A 14,727-nucleotide genomic window follows, 5' to 3' on the forward strand; every position below is an offset into this window, starting at 1 on the left:
CCTGGAAGATGTAGTCTCCGGGCCGGACGTCGGTGATGTCCACCCACTGGCAGTCGATGTCGTGGCGGTACGTATCCCAGCAGCCCACAGTGATGCCCTGATCGCCCATGTTATAGCAGGCGTAGCGTTTAGTCAGGCCTGTTACCGTGGAGACCAAGCAGGACATCATTAAACTCTCTCTCAGGATCAGCAGAAATAGAGTTTTTACATGATCACTGTACTGTAGAGTTATTCTGTGGGGTTCGTTTTTCACTCCAGTCTAAAATGACACTAAATACATGAAAAATCTATATTTTTACTCCTTATGATTTTAATCTGATTTGAAAAGTGCTCGTCACATTTTTGTTCTCAGCTCGTTATTATCTGATTATTATGCAGAAAATAGTTTTTGAAAAAAGAAAAAGGATTTTGAAGAAGGAAAACCTTTTTTAAAGAGAAACTAGTCTTTGGAACAAAAAAGCTTTTGAAAAAAAAATTTGTTTTTGAAAAAAAAAAAAATAAATAAAAGAGTCTGAAAAAAAGAAATGAAAAAAGTATTTTAAAAAATACAAAAATATGAAAAAAAAAATAAAAAAGTTTTTGAAAAAATAAAAAAGTTTTTTGAAAAAAGTAAAAAAATTCTCGAAAAAATTGAAAAGAAAGAAAAGACATTTAAAAAAAAAAATATGAAAAAAGAAAAAAAAAACAACGTCTTTGAAAAAGAAAAAAAATCTGAATTTTTTTTTTTGAAAAAAAAAAAAGAAACAAGTCTTCGAAAAAAAACATTTTGAAAAAAGAAAAACGTCTGAAAAAAGAAAAAAAAAAAAAAAAAGTATATGAAAAAAAATATAAAGGTTTTTGGAGAGCCCAAAAAGTGTTCAGCTCATTATTATCTGATCAGTTTTCTGGCGTTATTTTACTCAAGCCGAACAACAACATGGTTCTGAAAGTAAAAATACAATTCAGAAAATCCATAAAGAGAAAAAATGTAAAAATATGATGTATAAAGCTTTAACTGAGCTGAAGTTATCAACATCAGATCCATTAGTTCACTGAGATTTCCTCAGAATTCATTTAAAGATTCAGAGATTCCACTACTCTTTTTTTATGTTATAAATCTTTGATTTAAAAAATCTAATGTTTTCTACATAAAAAAACAAACTTTTTTTTAATAGTTTTTTTTGTTCTCTCATTTCAAAAACAATTAAAGGACATTATAAAATGTTAAACATTTTCAGAGAATGGATTAATGCTACTGCCGTTATATTAAAGTAAATAAATATTTCATAATTAAGGCTGTCAGTTAATTAACTTGTAATCAAATTAATGACACAAGCAAGGTGCTCGTTAATTCAATTAATCACAAATAATTTTGAGCGGTAACTTCTACACTCACTGCTTTAACTTTAACTTCACTCAAGTATGTTTTTGGCCAGATACATTAAATTCTTTATTCTTTTTTTTAGCTGTTGTTGTTTTTAATAATAAAGAATTAAAGTCAAACTAGAATAATTAAGTGTGAGAACTGGAGAGTTCCGCACAGGACTGACTGGACACAGTTTCACTCACAGGTCTATTCATGATAAAAAAGCTCTTGGTGTTTCAGACTGAATTCATTTCATGACTTCTCCAAGTCTACAAGTCACTTTCAAAACAAGTCTTCCTGAGACAGAAACAGCTGTTGAGGAGTGATGTCAAATAAGAAATGCCTTGATTAGCATCAGTTTGGTCTTATTTTAAAGCCTGTCATGTCTGATTAGAAATGATTTTGTTTTCCTGGCTTGCGTGTCTCTGTAGCAGTGAGGAGCTTCACCTTCAGGGCAGTACGTGTCCTCCAGACAGAAGCTGGCCTTGTGACCCTCCGCCACTTTTGTGCCGTTCAGGGTCAGGAGGTCGTAGTTTGTGAAGACCTCGATGCTGTGGTAGTGTCTGTAACAGAGGAGGAGCGCGGCTCAGTCACGTGACACAGTCCTGGGCTCTGATTGGCCCGTGAAGCGTCACATGACCACACTCACCGGTGGCACTGGTGCACAGGTCCAGGACTCTCGCGAGGCTCGCGGTCTGAAGTCGGCTCGTCCGAGGTTCATGATGCGTGAGGAGAAGCGCAGCAGGCGGCGGTGACCGTAGGGCCAGGTCATGCGCGCGGCGGAGGACGACAGACAGTTCTCCTCGTGAGCGCAGGTCAGCAGGTGCAGCGGACGGTCCTCCAGATACGCAGACTCCTGCACCAGCTGCGCGTCGATCACCAGATCCGGAGCCGCTGAGGACACACACAACACACACTCATCACATACACACACACAACACACACTCATCACACACACTCTGCTGCATCGAAACACAACACACAACATTCTGGAGCATTTTTAATCAGAATATTACATTAAACCGAGACCTGTCAGTCGGCTGAACCCCTTCAGAAATATTTACTTTAAATCCCCTTCAGATTTTAAGTTAACAGATTTGCATGTTCATGGTAAATTATGATATGACATGGAGGTGAACTGATGAAATATATCACCTTTTTTGGTAAGGGTTTTAATTTTTAATTTTGACATTTTTATGCATTAATACATGTGAAGCATTTTATTTTTATGAATAATTATTTTTTTGTAAGCATTTTATTTTGTTTTAATTTTCAATTTGAGATTTTTGTGATTTATTGAATTTTTAGTAAGGATTTTTTTTATTATTATTATTTTAATTAGTTTTTAATTATTTATTTATATTAGTTTGACATTTGTATTTTTTTATTCATTTTAGTATTTTGTTTTGAATGTTTTATTTTAAAATGATTTATTTTAATTTGATATTTTTGTGATTTCATCATTTTTTGTTAATATTTTATGAATATTTGTTCATTTGAAATTTGTATGATTTAATTAATTTTTAGTGTTTTATTTTGAAAGTTTTATTATTAATTTGTTTATTTACATTTTAATTTGATATTTTTGTCAAAACATTGTTTTTAGTAAGTGTATTATTTTATGTTTAACAAATTATTTATAATGAAAATATTTATGCTAATTTGACATTTGTATGATTGAGTTAATTTTTTAGAAAGTGTTTTATTTTAGTTATTTAAATATGTATTTATTTTAATTTGACATTTAATTATTTAATGAATTTTAGTAAGGTTTTTTTAAATTTAAATAATTTATTATTTTGTTACATTTTAATATATTATATAATAATCAATATTATAGGATATCAAGTCCTGGAGATTAATGTCATATCCTGCTGCTCATAATCACTTTGCATGTGTGAAGTCTAGTGTCTGAGTGTGTGTGTGTGTGTGAGAGAGTGTTAGTGTGTGTGTGTGTGTGTGTGTGTGTGTGTGTGAGAGTGTGTTATTGTCGAGTGTGTGGTGTGTTTGGTGTGTGTGTAATTGTGTGTTGTTAGTGTGTGTGTGTGTGAGTGTGTGTGTGTGTGTGTGTGTGTGTGTGAGTGTTTTAGTGTTGTGTGTGTGTGTGTGTGTGTGTGTGTGTGTGTGAGAGAGAGTGTTAGTGTGTGTGTGTGTGTGAGTGTGTGTTAGTGTGTATGAGTGTGAGTGTGAGTGTGTGTGTGTGTGTGTGTGTGAGAGTGTTAGTGTGTGTTAGTGTGTGTGTGTGTGAAAGAGAGAAAGAGTGTGAGGTGTGTGTGTGTGTGTGTGTGTGTGTATGAGTGTGAGTGTTTAGTGTGTGTGTGTGTGTGTGTGTGTGTGTGTGTGTGAGAGTGAGAGAGTGTGTGTGTGTGTGTGAGTGAGTGTGTGTGTGTGTGTGTGTGTGAGGCAAAGCAAGTGTGTGTGTGTGTGTGTGTGTGTGTGTGTGTGTGTGTGTGTTATAGAGACCCTCAGTGTGTGTGTGTGTGTGTGTGTGTGTGTGTGAGAGTGTTAGTGTGTGTTAGTGTGTGTGTGTATGAGTGTGAGTGTGTGTGTGTGTGTTGAGGTGTGCTCGTACCGTCGGCACAGGTGACTCCGGCGGCTCTGGCTCCGCCCCCTCGTGGGCAGTACACCTGTCCGTTCCTGTTGCACTGCTGGATGGAGAGCTCGGTGCCGATGCAGTGTGTTCCGCTCAGAAGCACGTCCTCGGACCCGGAGCTGCTGGGCCAGAACCAGGTGTCCTGCAGGACGGACCGAACGCGTGACTGAGGCCGCAGGAACCCACCCAGAGTCTAATAATGCCAGCTATTACAACTAATTCATGCACATTATCAAATACTTTCCACGTTCCTCTCCACCGTCTATTTAGCGAGAGCTGCTTTTATAAGAGTGAAAATGTGCTCTGGTCCAGCACTCTATTTTGGGTTTGTTTTCTCTCTGGGTTTCCTGCTCTTTCCCTGAATCTGTGCAGGGCTGTAATTACCTCTGCATGGGAAACAACAGCCTTGAAAACTAAAGCTCCACGGGTGTAAACAGTGATTAAGCTCTCCGTTACTACTGAGACTGATTTCAGTGAGTGATTGTTCAGTTGTCACTCATAAGAGTCTCTTCAAGCTGCTTCAGCACAATAACAGTCGAGCCGAGAGAGTTTGTGCTGATAAACAAGCGTTACGACCTGTTCACACTCGAAGAAATTACATTTCTGACACCCACTGGTCACAGAAAAGAAATAAAGTGCTGACATGCTTCCCATGTGACCAAAAGCACAAATCCTATTGGCTGGCCAGTTTTCTTCATAGTGTGATGGACAAGAGATTAAAACAACCTCCCTGAGAAATGCTGCACTAGCTATGTTTCCATCAACCTATGCAAATTTTGGGATATCGAATAAAAAACGCTGGATGAAAATGCCAAGTTGTGCATAAATAACGTATTAGCTCAATTGAGTCGGATCTTTTTTTTAATCCAATGACAAGACACGCACAGAAACTACGATGGAAAGACATTTACAGAATAAATTCATCTCATCGGACACCATCTCAAATGCTGTTTTAATAATTCTGAAATGCCTGAGCCAAAGTCTGTCATCTAAATAATTTGGTGTAATTATCTCACATAAGTGAATGCTCTGTGACGTACAGATGTAGAACACGCACCTGATGGGCTCTGGAAGCGAAGCCGAAGCCGAGCTGTCGACACACCACCATGGCTTCATTAATGCCCCAGTTCTCACTGCAGACGGAGCCCCAGCGCTGCTGACCGTTCACCTCCATCAGCACCTCCACCCGGCCCTCCGCCGCCTCCCGCCCCCCCGCCAGACGCACCTGAGCATTACAGGACAGATCAAATATCACGTCTTCAATTTTGCTCAAAATATATGGATGCAAGCATTCTTTAAGTACAATAAAAGGGAAAATGAGGAGCTAAACATTGTAGGGAACACCAGACCAACTGCACAAATTAGTAATCAAAGCCATTTATAAATGTTGTTAGATAAAATCATTAAAAAACGTCAAAAAATTGCTTATCACTTTTGACCAATAGGTGGCGCTCTGACAAAACTGATATGGTGTATTCAGTGTGAGGTCACAGTCACATGTTCAAAGCTTGGTGTCAACATGCAAAAGTGTCACAGAGTTACAGCTTTAAAATAATTTCTAATTGTTGATGTGTTAAATGATAAAAGCATGCTCTTAAGATGATCTGAATCGAATTTGGTGAAAATCAGACAAACAGTCTAAGAGGAGTTTGAAAAAGTAGGTTTTCAAAGAAAATAGAAAAAACTCCTTTTTAAAGACATTAAGCTGGGGAGCTGTTTTCAAATCTGTGCATTTGTGAAACAAATATTTTAAGTGAACACTTTTTGAACACCTTTGTCGTCCAAATGTACTCCAAATTTCACCATGATATCGGACAGGAAGGGAATCTATCTCCTGACCACTAGGTGGTGCTGTGCTAAAACTGTGCAGATGTCCTCAGGTCATGTCTGTTGTAACACACACCAAGTTTGGTCTGAATATATTAAAGCACTGCAGAGATACAGCCTCACACCCACTGTGCCATGATCTTCGTCAAATTTGTTCACACTATTCAAGAAAGATTTTTGATGAATCAATCGGAATTCCTTAACTTTTAGTCAGCATGATCTGAAGATGATCTGGTTTGATTTTCTTGAAAATCAGACAAACACTTTTCAGAAACGTAGGTTTTCAAAGAGAATCAAAACGGCAGAGAGGAAGTTTGTAATTGGTATTGATGTTCTCAGCATGATCCAGGGTATGTATCTCCTGACCACTAGGTGGCGCTGTGCCGAAACTCTGCAGGTGTCCTCAGGTCACGGTTGTCATTACACACACCAAGTTTGGTTGGAATATGGTAAAGTGTTGTGGAGATATAGCCTCATCTCCACTTCGGCAAACTCATCATCAGATTTATCCGTGTGTTATTTGAGAACGATTTGACGAATCAATTTGAATTCCTGAACTTTTTTCGGCATGATCTGAAGACGATCTGGTTTGGTTTTTGTGAAGATCAGAGCAACAGTCTAGGAGGAGTTAAGAATTTCAAGAATTTTGTTTCTAGTTATTGTACGGTTATTGGAATAACATGAGTACAACTTTGGACAGTTGGTGGCGCTAGGGAGTTTGAGTTAAAGACTCTAAATTTGCTATGATTAATGTTCATACTGACTTTTATCTGTGTGCCAAATTTCACAGCTTTTTACCATCTGCTTGTACAGGCTGCCAATGACTCAAGAGCGGAAGAAGTAGAAGAAAACTAAAGATTAAAGTAAGTGTCTATGCACGTACCGTCGCGCTCAGGCCAGTGTTGGGGACGTTGCAGCGGACAGATGCATCCTGGGAGTGTTTGCATGAGCGCAGAGGCACCTCCTGGGAGCGGCACTGTGTGATGGAGCTCTCCCGGCCCGAACACTGCACCGCGTTCATGTGGATCGGACCCGTACCTGCACAAACACAAACACATGTTCCACGAGCTGGACACCACAAGCCAGTTTACCTGCTAGAAATAGTCATTAGCACGTTGTGTTTGGCAGAAAACTGCAACTGGCCTGATCGCAATATAAACGGGGGCAGACGTGCATGTGTGATGTGGACGCTGGATTCAGTAAATTACACACACGGGCCAAATGGAAGCGTTTAATAGATGGAAATAGCAGCAGACGGGACGGAGAGACGCGTGTGTATGGACGAGACTCCCTGTAATTTGTGCACGGTTGGGTCATGAAGTCACCAGCAGACGTGTCTCTTATTCTCCTCATCACTGAAGAACAGACTGACAGAGTATAATTCAGAACATTAACCCTCAAAATAGAGGCAGTCAAACACCAGGGCAAAACCCCAAACCTGAGACCATGGAACAAATGCACATGGTATAGGAGAGCATGCTGGGAAGACTCATCATAATGGTGCTGGGGTATTTATGTTGTGATGTGCATGGTCTGCAGCAAGCCTTCAGGGCCTTTCTGTTCCACAACATCTGAAAAACTCAAGAAGCCACCAGACTGGTTTATGCTGGTTAGTCCTGGACCAACATTACACCAAAAATAAAAAGCCTAGTCTCTCTGTTGAAAGTTTGAAAATGAATAGAAGACCATTATTGCTCTTAAACACTCAATTTTTTAATTGTATTTTTAAATATAAGAATAGTTGGGGTTACAAATATATATATATATTTTTTTTTTAGTAGTAGCAGTAGTAGTAGTAGTAGTAGTAATAATAATAATAATAATAATAATAATAAAAATAATAATAATACAATTAATATATTGATTTTGTAGTCATATTGATATATAATCACGATTTTATGGCCACATTGTGCAGGGTGGTAAGGGTTAGGAATTATTTTTTTTCATATTTTATGGTAATAATAAATGATTATTATTAATTATTTAGAAATTTAGAAATATTTATTATTTATTATTTTGTTTAAAACTTTAGTTTAATAATAATGTCAATGATAATAACTATATATATATATATTTTTTTTTTTTTCAAATTGTGCCAAAATGATTAGGAATATTTATTTATTTTTGTTGTATTTTTTAATGTAATAATAATAATAGCAATAAACATTTTCTAATTAAATAATAATATTATTATTAGTCATATTGATATATAATCACAATTTTATGGCCAAATTGTGCATGGAGTTAGGGTTAGGAATGACTATTTTGTTTAATAATTTTATTTAGTAATAGTAACAGTAAACATAATATCTTTTTTATTATTTAATATATATATTCACTTTTTTAAGGAAAAATTTAATTTAGATTTTGCCCCCAAACCGTGCAGCACAAACTACAGTGTTCTCACAGGAGCGTGAAGACTGAACTAAACATTCCCATCGCGGCGTCTGACCGGCGTCTGTGTGAGTGTGTCATGTTTTCTGTTTAGACTGCCTGAGAAACTCAAAAACTCAGCACCCATCAGTCACTGGGAAAGAGGAAATAGCACTGAGCTCGTATCAGCTCTGAATCTTTTACCATGCGGAGGTGACATTACCTTGACCCATGAGCGCTCCTCGCGGGGCCTCTCTGGCCGAGCCGAAGCCCAGCTCTCTGCACACCACGCTGGCCGCTGTCAGGTCCCCACCGATGGTCACACACGGTCCCCCCCACTTACCCTCGCGGAGCACCTCCACCCGGCCCTCGCCCAGCCGCGCACCGGCCCTTCAGACGCACCGCCGCTGCGGGAGCACACAGACACGTGAGCCGCGTCACCGGAGCCAGGGCTCACAGCTGGATCTTGTGCAGCACTCACGTTCAGAGGGGGCGTGCTTCTGGAGAACTGAGCGCCGGGAACACAGCGCACCACCGCGTGCATCCCTCCGGAGCAGGGGACGTCGCGCCGCGGGACGGAGAGCTGCGCTCGACACTGCGCCAGAGACACCTCCGAACCCGAACACTGAACCCGCTCGACCCAGAACGCCTTCTTACGGGCCGCAGACCTGCAGACACACACACATCACTCTGAGAGTTCCTTCATACAGCCAGCACTGACAACAAACAGATAATGAAGCCGTACCTTGTGGCTGGATCCTCCATCTTTGAGTCCCACAGTTTCCTGAAACAACACAAATGAGCCAATAAATAGGACTGGACTAAATAAACAGGCTTCACTTGAGCGACCGAGCTTGTTTGTGTATGTCAGTCACATACAGCTGTGGTCAGAATTATTGGGCCCCTTGGTAAAAAACTCACAAAAATCATTTATTTTCTAAAGAGATTCAACTCCACTTTCAACTGGTCTACCTCAATGAAAGGTTAGATTTTTGCGAATTTATTGAATGAAAAGATCAAAAGGATAAACAATGCAGATTTATTTTTACAGCCTTCTTTGCTCATATTTACCAAGGGGGCCAATAACTCCGACCGTGTCTGTATATATGCATAGCATCGCCAGCGAGCAGTAGATGGTAAATAAACTCTATGGAAACACTCCGGGACTTTCTGCAGGGTTTGTGGTCAGCAGACGTTCACACACAGATCTCCATGTTCTGAGCCAAAACCACTCATGCTTGTGTTTCCCGTCCATATATCTCAGCTCCAGCGGAGTATGTGCATGAAAGCACGGCGAAACGAGGCCCTGGTGTATTCTGGTCTAGAATCTGAAACACATCAGCGTCTGAGTATCAGTGAAAAAAACCCAGAGGTTCAGAACGAGACTCAGAAACAGCACCCATGTTTCCTGTACTTTCCAGTAGTTTAGAGAGGAAATGATGGCGCTTGCAGCTCCAAGCTTGTGGGTTTGATTACCAGGGAAAGCAAGAACTGATAAAGAGTAAATGTGTTCCCCGAATGTCATGCAAGTCACTTTGCCAAACGCATTCAGATCAATGTAACCTACGATCAATCAATTCAACACCAATATGAATGAAAACAAGCTGACAAAAGACTGAATTCCAATATTTGGTGATAACAAGTGTGTAGAATTTAGTAGGGATGCTATGACATGTTTCTCCTAATATTTAGCAATTTTCACACATATTTATTAGAGTTTATACTATTAAACTGAACATTCACTGCATGCTTTCAGCTGATTTCTGTTGAACTGTCAGCAACTGAACTGCAGCGTTAAACTATTTCAAATACAGTTAATTAATCTACAAACTCGATCATAAAGCACAATGTTAACATGAGTCACCAGTTCACAGTAAACCGGTTTCCTCACCTGAATATGTTCTAGATTTGTGTTGGATGTTATCTTTGGAATGGAAATATGCATATTTTATTTGTAAACATCATACATTTTTTTCATTTATTTCAGTCAATGTCATTAAACTAGCGAGTTAGCTAGAAATAATGCTGACAGTGTCGTGTAAACATGACTGAAGACGAGAAAACCGGAGGAACAGACGAACCGATTCGATTGAGTGAGTCATTTACACTGGAACCGATCCGGTTGATTCAAACTCGTGACTTCGATCATTCAGTTCAAACGATTCACCAGCAAACACCAGATCAAAAGAAACACTCATTTTCGACTTTCCACACAATACCCTTGTGTGATAATATAGCATAACAGTTTTTTTGTTGGCCAATAATTTTGACTGGAAACACCACAAGTGTGACCAAAAAAAGTGCAAAAATGATCAGAAATGTTTTGGTAAGTTGTTCTATCCTGTGTGAATGAAGCCAGTATGTTTTAGTCCAGCGTGAAACCATTAACTAGCGTTTTTAGGAAAAAGAAAATCCTCAAATCCTTGTGATAAAATGAGCGGAACACAACATGAAGATTAATCAGACATTATTTTAGGCATTTACCCAAAAAAAACAATCAAAACTCCATTGAGTTCAGGACGACGGAGCTGGAAGTGTTAAATGCAGCTTGTTTCTGGGTTTTGGCCTGCAGCGCTGCATACAGTGGCTGAGTTTAGAGGAGGTTAAACAAAAGAGCTGAAATGACCGTCCTAACGAGTCACTGAATTAAAGCAGCAGTTAAAAATACCCACAAGCACCTGCTGAAACACACAGAGCTCTCTGTGTCGCATGGAAACACAACAAACTCACAGAAACACCACAGAAAGCACTTATATATATATATATATATATCGTCTGTCTGAGCGCTGGTGGTCTGCTCTAGTTGGCAGCGTGACTTTAGGAAACCACTTATTTGCCACATCAACAGAGATCCATGCAGGGCTGTGATTGGCTGAGAGCAGACACATGACCCGAGAGCCACCCGGAGAGAAGATCAGAGCATTAATGAGCGACATCGTCAGACACGAAAACACACAGAAAACACACGAGACAATCAGTCTGTTCAGATCACAACACACAGCATTCAAAATATACATGTTTTCTGACCAAAATATATTTCAAATATATCCTAAATATGTGTTTTAAACAGTGAAGCTCAATCAAAAATATTTTTGAAATTCAAGAAAATACATTTCCTAAATATATATCTTTACCATGCTTTTAAATATATTTAAAAGTGTTATATATATATATATATATGGTTTTATAATATATTTAAATATATATATATTTGCCATGTTTTTAAAAAGTGTTTTTAAATAAGTTTTTTTTTTTTTTTTGCCATATGGGTTTGATCACTTTAATAACCTGTTTTGTGTAAAACACTGGGATTTTCTTCAACAAAACCAAACATCTCTGTACTCTCCTGGACTGAAATGAAATCACTTTTAATCTGCAAATATAAAGTCAAGCTAGTGCTGAAGAGCTGAAACGAAACAACAGACAGAATCGAGCTGAACCGGGTGGAGTCCTGAAACAGCTGAGCGAACCCAGCTATTAAAAATCACTCGCAGTAGCACAGAATCTCACTGCGGCTGGAGTTTAATATAGACTCAAGCCCGTCATTTAGCACTCAGGAATAAATCACAGCTCCTCACAGAACAATACACACACACTGCTCTGTTTCCAGCACGTCTAACATCCGAGACCTTTAACACATGAAGAAGAACACGTATCTGCCGGGGGGGTCAGAAAAAGAAAGAATTCAGAGCAAAAACAGATAGTTTGGCAGATTTTTGTTTTGATGCCTTTCTCAGACTTCTGTTGTTTTAATGAATCCAGACTCTGAGGAAGAGCTCTGAAACTGATATAAAGCCTACTAATGCTGGTAAAATGGTCAAATTTACTAATGCCGATGGCTTTTTTTTAATGACATTATTTATTTTTATTATTATTATTTTTTTTTAGAATAATTGTAGTCTACATAAATTTTTGAAGCAAAACAAATATGATAACTTTTTAACTGCAGGCAGATATAAGCCTATATTATTAAAAAATATATATTATCGTTATAAATATTTGAATTGTCCCTTATTCTGTACCTTATTTTCTTAAAGAATAAACACTTATTTTATACAAGAATAAACATTATAAATAAAGAATAAAAGAAAGAATCTCAATTAGCCCTTATTTTCCATTTCTGAAGTTAATTGGCAACTCTAATGATGATGTAATTATCTTTTGACTCCCTGACAGTGGCACCTTGCAAAAAAAAACCCATCCCCGTTGTAGGAGATATGCGAGTGAATAATAGATTTCAAAAAGAAAAAAGTGGGTGCTTGGTGTTGGAAAACGAATACAGCTCGTAAAAAATGATATGATGAAAAAGTCATGCTAACATATTATTAATTCATAGAAATAATTTAAGCAATTAAAATATTTTTTTATACTAGATTCAACTTGAATTTCAATACTATTAAACTGACTTTAAAATCTCAAGGAGTTTATAAATTGAAACGGGTGAAAATGTCCTTGTATCTTGTATCTTGTATAGTATACGAAGACCTTGATTGCATGTTAGCATAAAACTAACAATATAATTAGATTTTTTCTTCTTGTTTTAAATAAACAATTCCTGTATTAAATGGGACAGCAACCTTTATATCAAACATTTTTAAATCATCCACAGCTGAGCATCGCGGGAGGCAGGTTCTGCGCAGAGCGTGCGAAGTGAATGTGATGCATAAAGTCATTTTCAGATGCAATGAAAAAAAAAAAACCCCCTGGATAAAAACATACATGAAACTTGTAAATAGTTACCAACATAGCCTAGATTAGGCCCAGACTCTGTTCCTAAGTATATAATGTATTTTTTTTAACCCACAGTAACACATTTTAACTGATTAATTGCCTATTTTCTTTTGCTGCATGTTTTATTTTTTTGTGAGAGGAAAAAAAAAGTCATGTATAAGTTGCATTATATTACATTCAGAAATAATAACGGCAGGCCTAATAATGTTATAGGCGCCAACAGGATATTTTTAGTTCCCCTCACTTTACATTTAACAAATTTATCAGAACAGAACAATAATAAAAAAATTATGATTCTAATGGATAAATATATTTTTAGTATATGAAGCTTAGTTAAAAAAAAAAATAATATATAGGAAATTTAAAGGAAACATAAGGAAACGTTGAGTTCTCTCATTCTGGAGAAATCCAAATGTTTCCTTATTTGTGATGTTGCTCATTTGGAAATAGGCTTTGTAGTTCACGCGTGTTTCAGTATTCGACTGAAAAAATTTATAATGAACAAAAATATGCCAAAGTGTACCGTAGCTCGCGGTGGATGACGAGTTCGACTGTTTCTAATGAATATGAGGCACCAGCGCCATCAAACAGTTGAAACAGAAAATACTCCATTTTTGGTCACACATAAGGCATAATTTGAAAATGCAAACTGTTAGCAGTTATAAAAATCAAGAATAATAACAGAGTTAATAAGAATTATTTCTAAATGCTGGACCGTTCTCATTTCGCTCTACATATGGAGACTGAAGACAGTTTTTTTTTTAACCAAGAATGAACCGAAATGAGCCTAAAACTATCCCTTGTTTTGAATTTAATTCAGTGTAAATGTTCTAATGGTTTTTAAGGATGTTACAATGTTACATTATAATGTTATTGTTGTTTTACTTCGTCCTTTCATCTCCATTAACAAACCAACATTTTACAATTACATTAATTTCGCAATCCGTCCCTTTGCACCACCTGGCGGTAGTTTCGCGAATGATTTTAACACGCGACTGACTTGCAGTTAACGCCGCGGCTCTGCGGCGGGGTACGCGCGGCGTTAATACCCATTCTGGTTGTCCACCTACTGTGTGTGTGTGTGTATATATATATATATATATATATATTTTTTTTTTTTGGCGTATGATGGTGACTGAAGGTCTGTTCAGCTGGACGCTGCTGATGAAGATGGTGTGACTATAATAACTCTGATATAATAATCAGTCTCAGTTGGTCAGTTATCGGGTCAGATCACGACACGCTTCCTCTGAATCTCACGATCCTCCTGTGTCCTGTTACGACTGAACACAACACGATGACCGAAGCGGCTTCATTCAGCAGGAAGTGGACGTGAGAGCTGATGGAAACACAGGCACTCTGATGAAGGAGAAAGTGTATCGGTCAGAAACTGAACCAGACGGGGCAGTCGCTCCATAAAAAGAGCCAGCGGTTCCTGTGAAGACAGAGGAAGCCTGTCTCTGTTTTATTTAGGGCTCGTGCGGTCTCTCAGTCTCTGCGGCTTCTGAACGTGTTACACAAGCGCTCGTCCTCACAGGAAGTGCAGCACAGAACAGACACCTGGGATACTCAGCGACACATGTATGAGAGACAGACGGATGGAGGCACCTAATTACATGCGATTAGAGGAGGACACATGCTGAATCTCAATCTGACACTAAACACAGTCTGTGCTAGAGTTCAGTTTCTGCAGGCAGATGTTTAGAAAGACGACAGCGGCCTGAAATCTCACAGCGACCATGATTTACAGACAAAGTCATCCTCAGTTCAGCTTTAACACACTCAAACTAGTCTTATTTTAGTATCACTTTATAGTTCTTGATAATATTTTGAATTCAGTTTTGATTATTATTTAAGT

At 38.1% G+C, this 14,727-nt stretch overlaps 1 protein-coding gene across 1 annotated transcript in view; it reads right to left on the reverse strand.

Annotated features, from left to right (window-relative positions):
- Positions 1 to 14,727, reverse strand: part of LOC109092515 (lysyl oxidase homolog 4-like) — a 29,376-nt gene that overhangs the window by 7,584 nt on the left and 7,065 nt on the right. Inside the window, 10 exon segments of the mRNA XM_042766713.1 lie at positions 2 to 138; positions 1,793 to 1,908; positions 1,995 to 2,008; positions 2,010 to 2,239; positions 3,918 to 4,080; positions 4,996 to 5,163; positions 6,649 to 6,803; positions 8,362 to 8,557; positions 8,560 to 8,806; positions 8,884 to 8,922. Of these exon segments, the coding sequence (XP_042622647.1) occupies positions 2 to 138; positions 1,793 to 1,908; positions 1,995 to 2,008; positions 2,010 to 2,239; positions 3,918 to 4,080; positions 4,996 to 5,163; positions 6,649 to 6,803; positions 8,362 to 8,557; positions 8,560 to 8,806; positions 8,884 to 8,922 (1,465 nt within the window).

Source organism: Cyprinus carpio, chromosome A11 (assembly GCF_018340385.1).
Source record: "Cyprinus carpio isolate SPL01 chromosome A11, ASM1834038v1, whole genome shotgun sequence".
Lineage (NCBI taxonomy): Eukaryota > Metazoa > Chordata > Actinopteri > Cypriniformes > Cyprinidae > Cyprinus > Cyprinus carpio.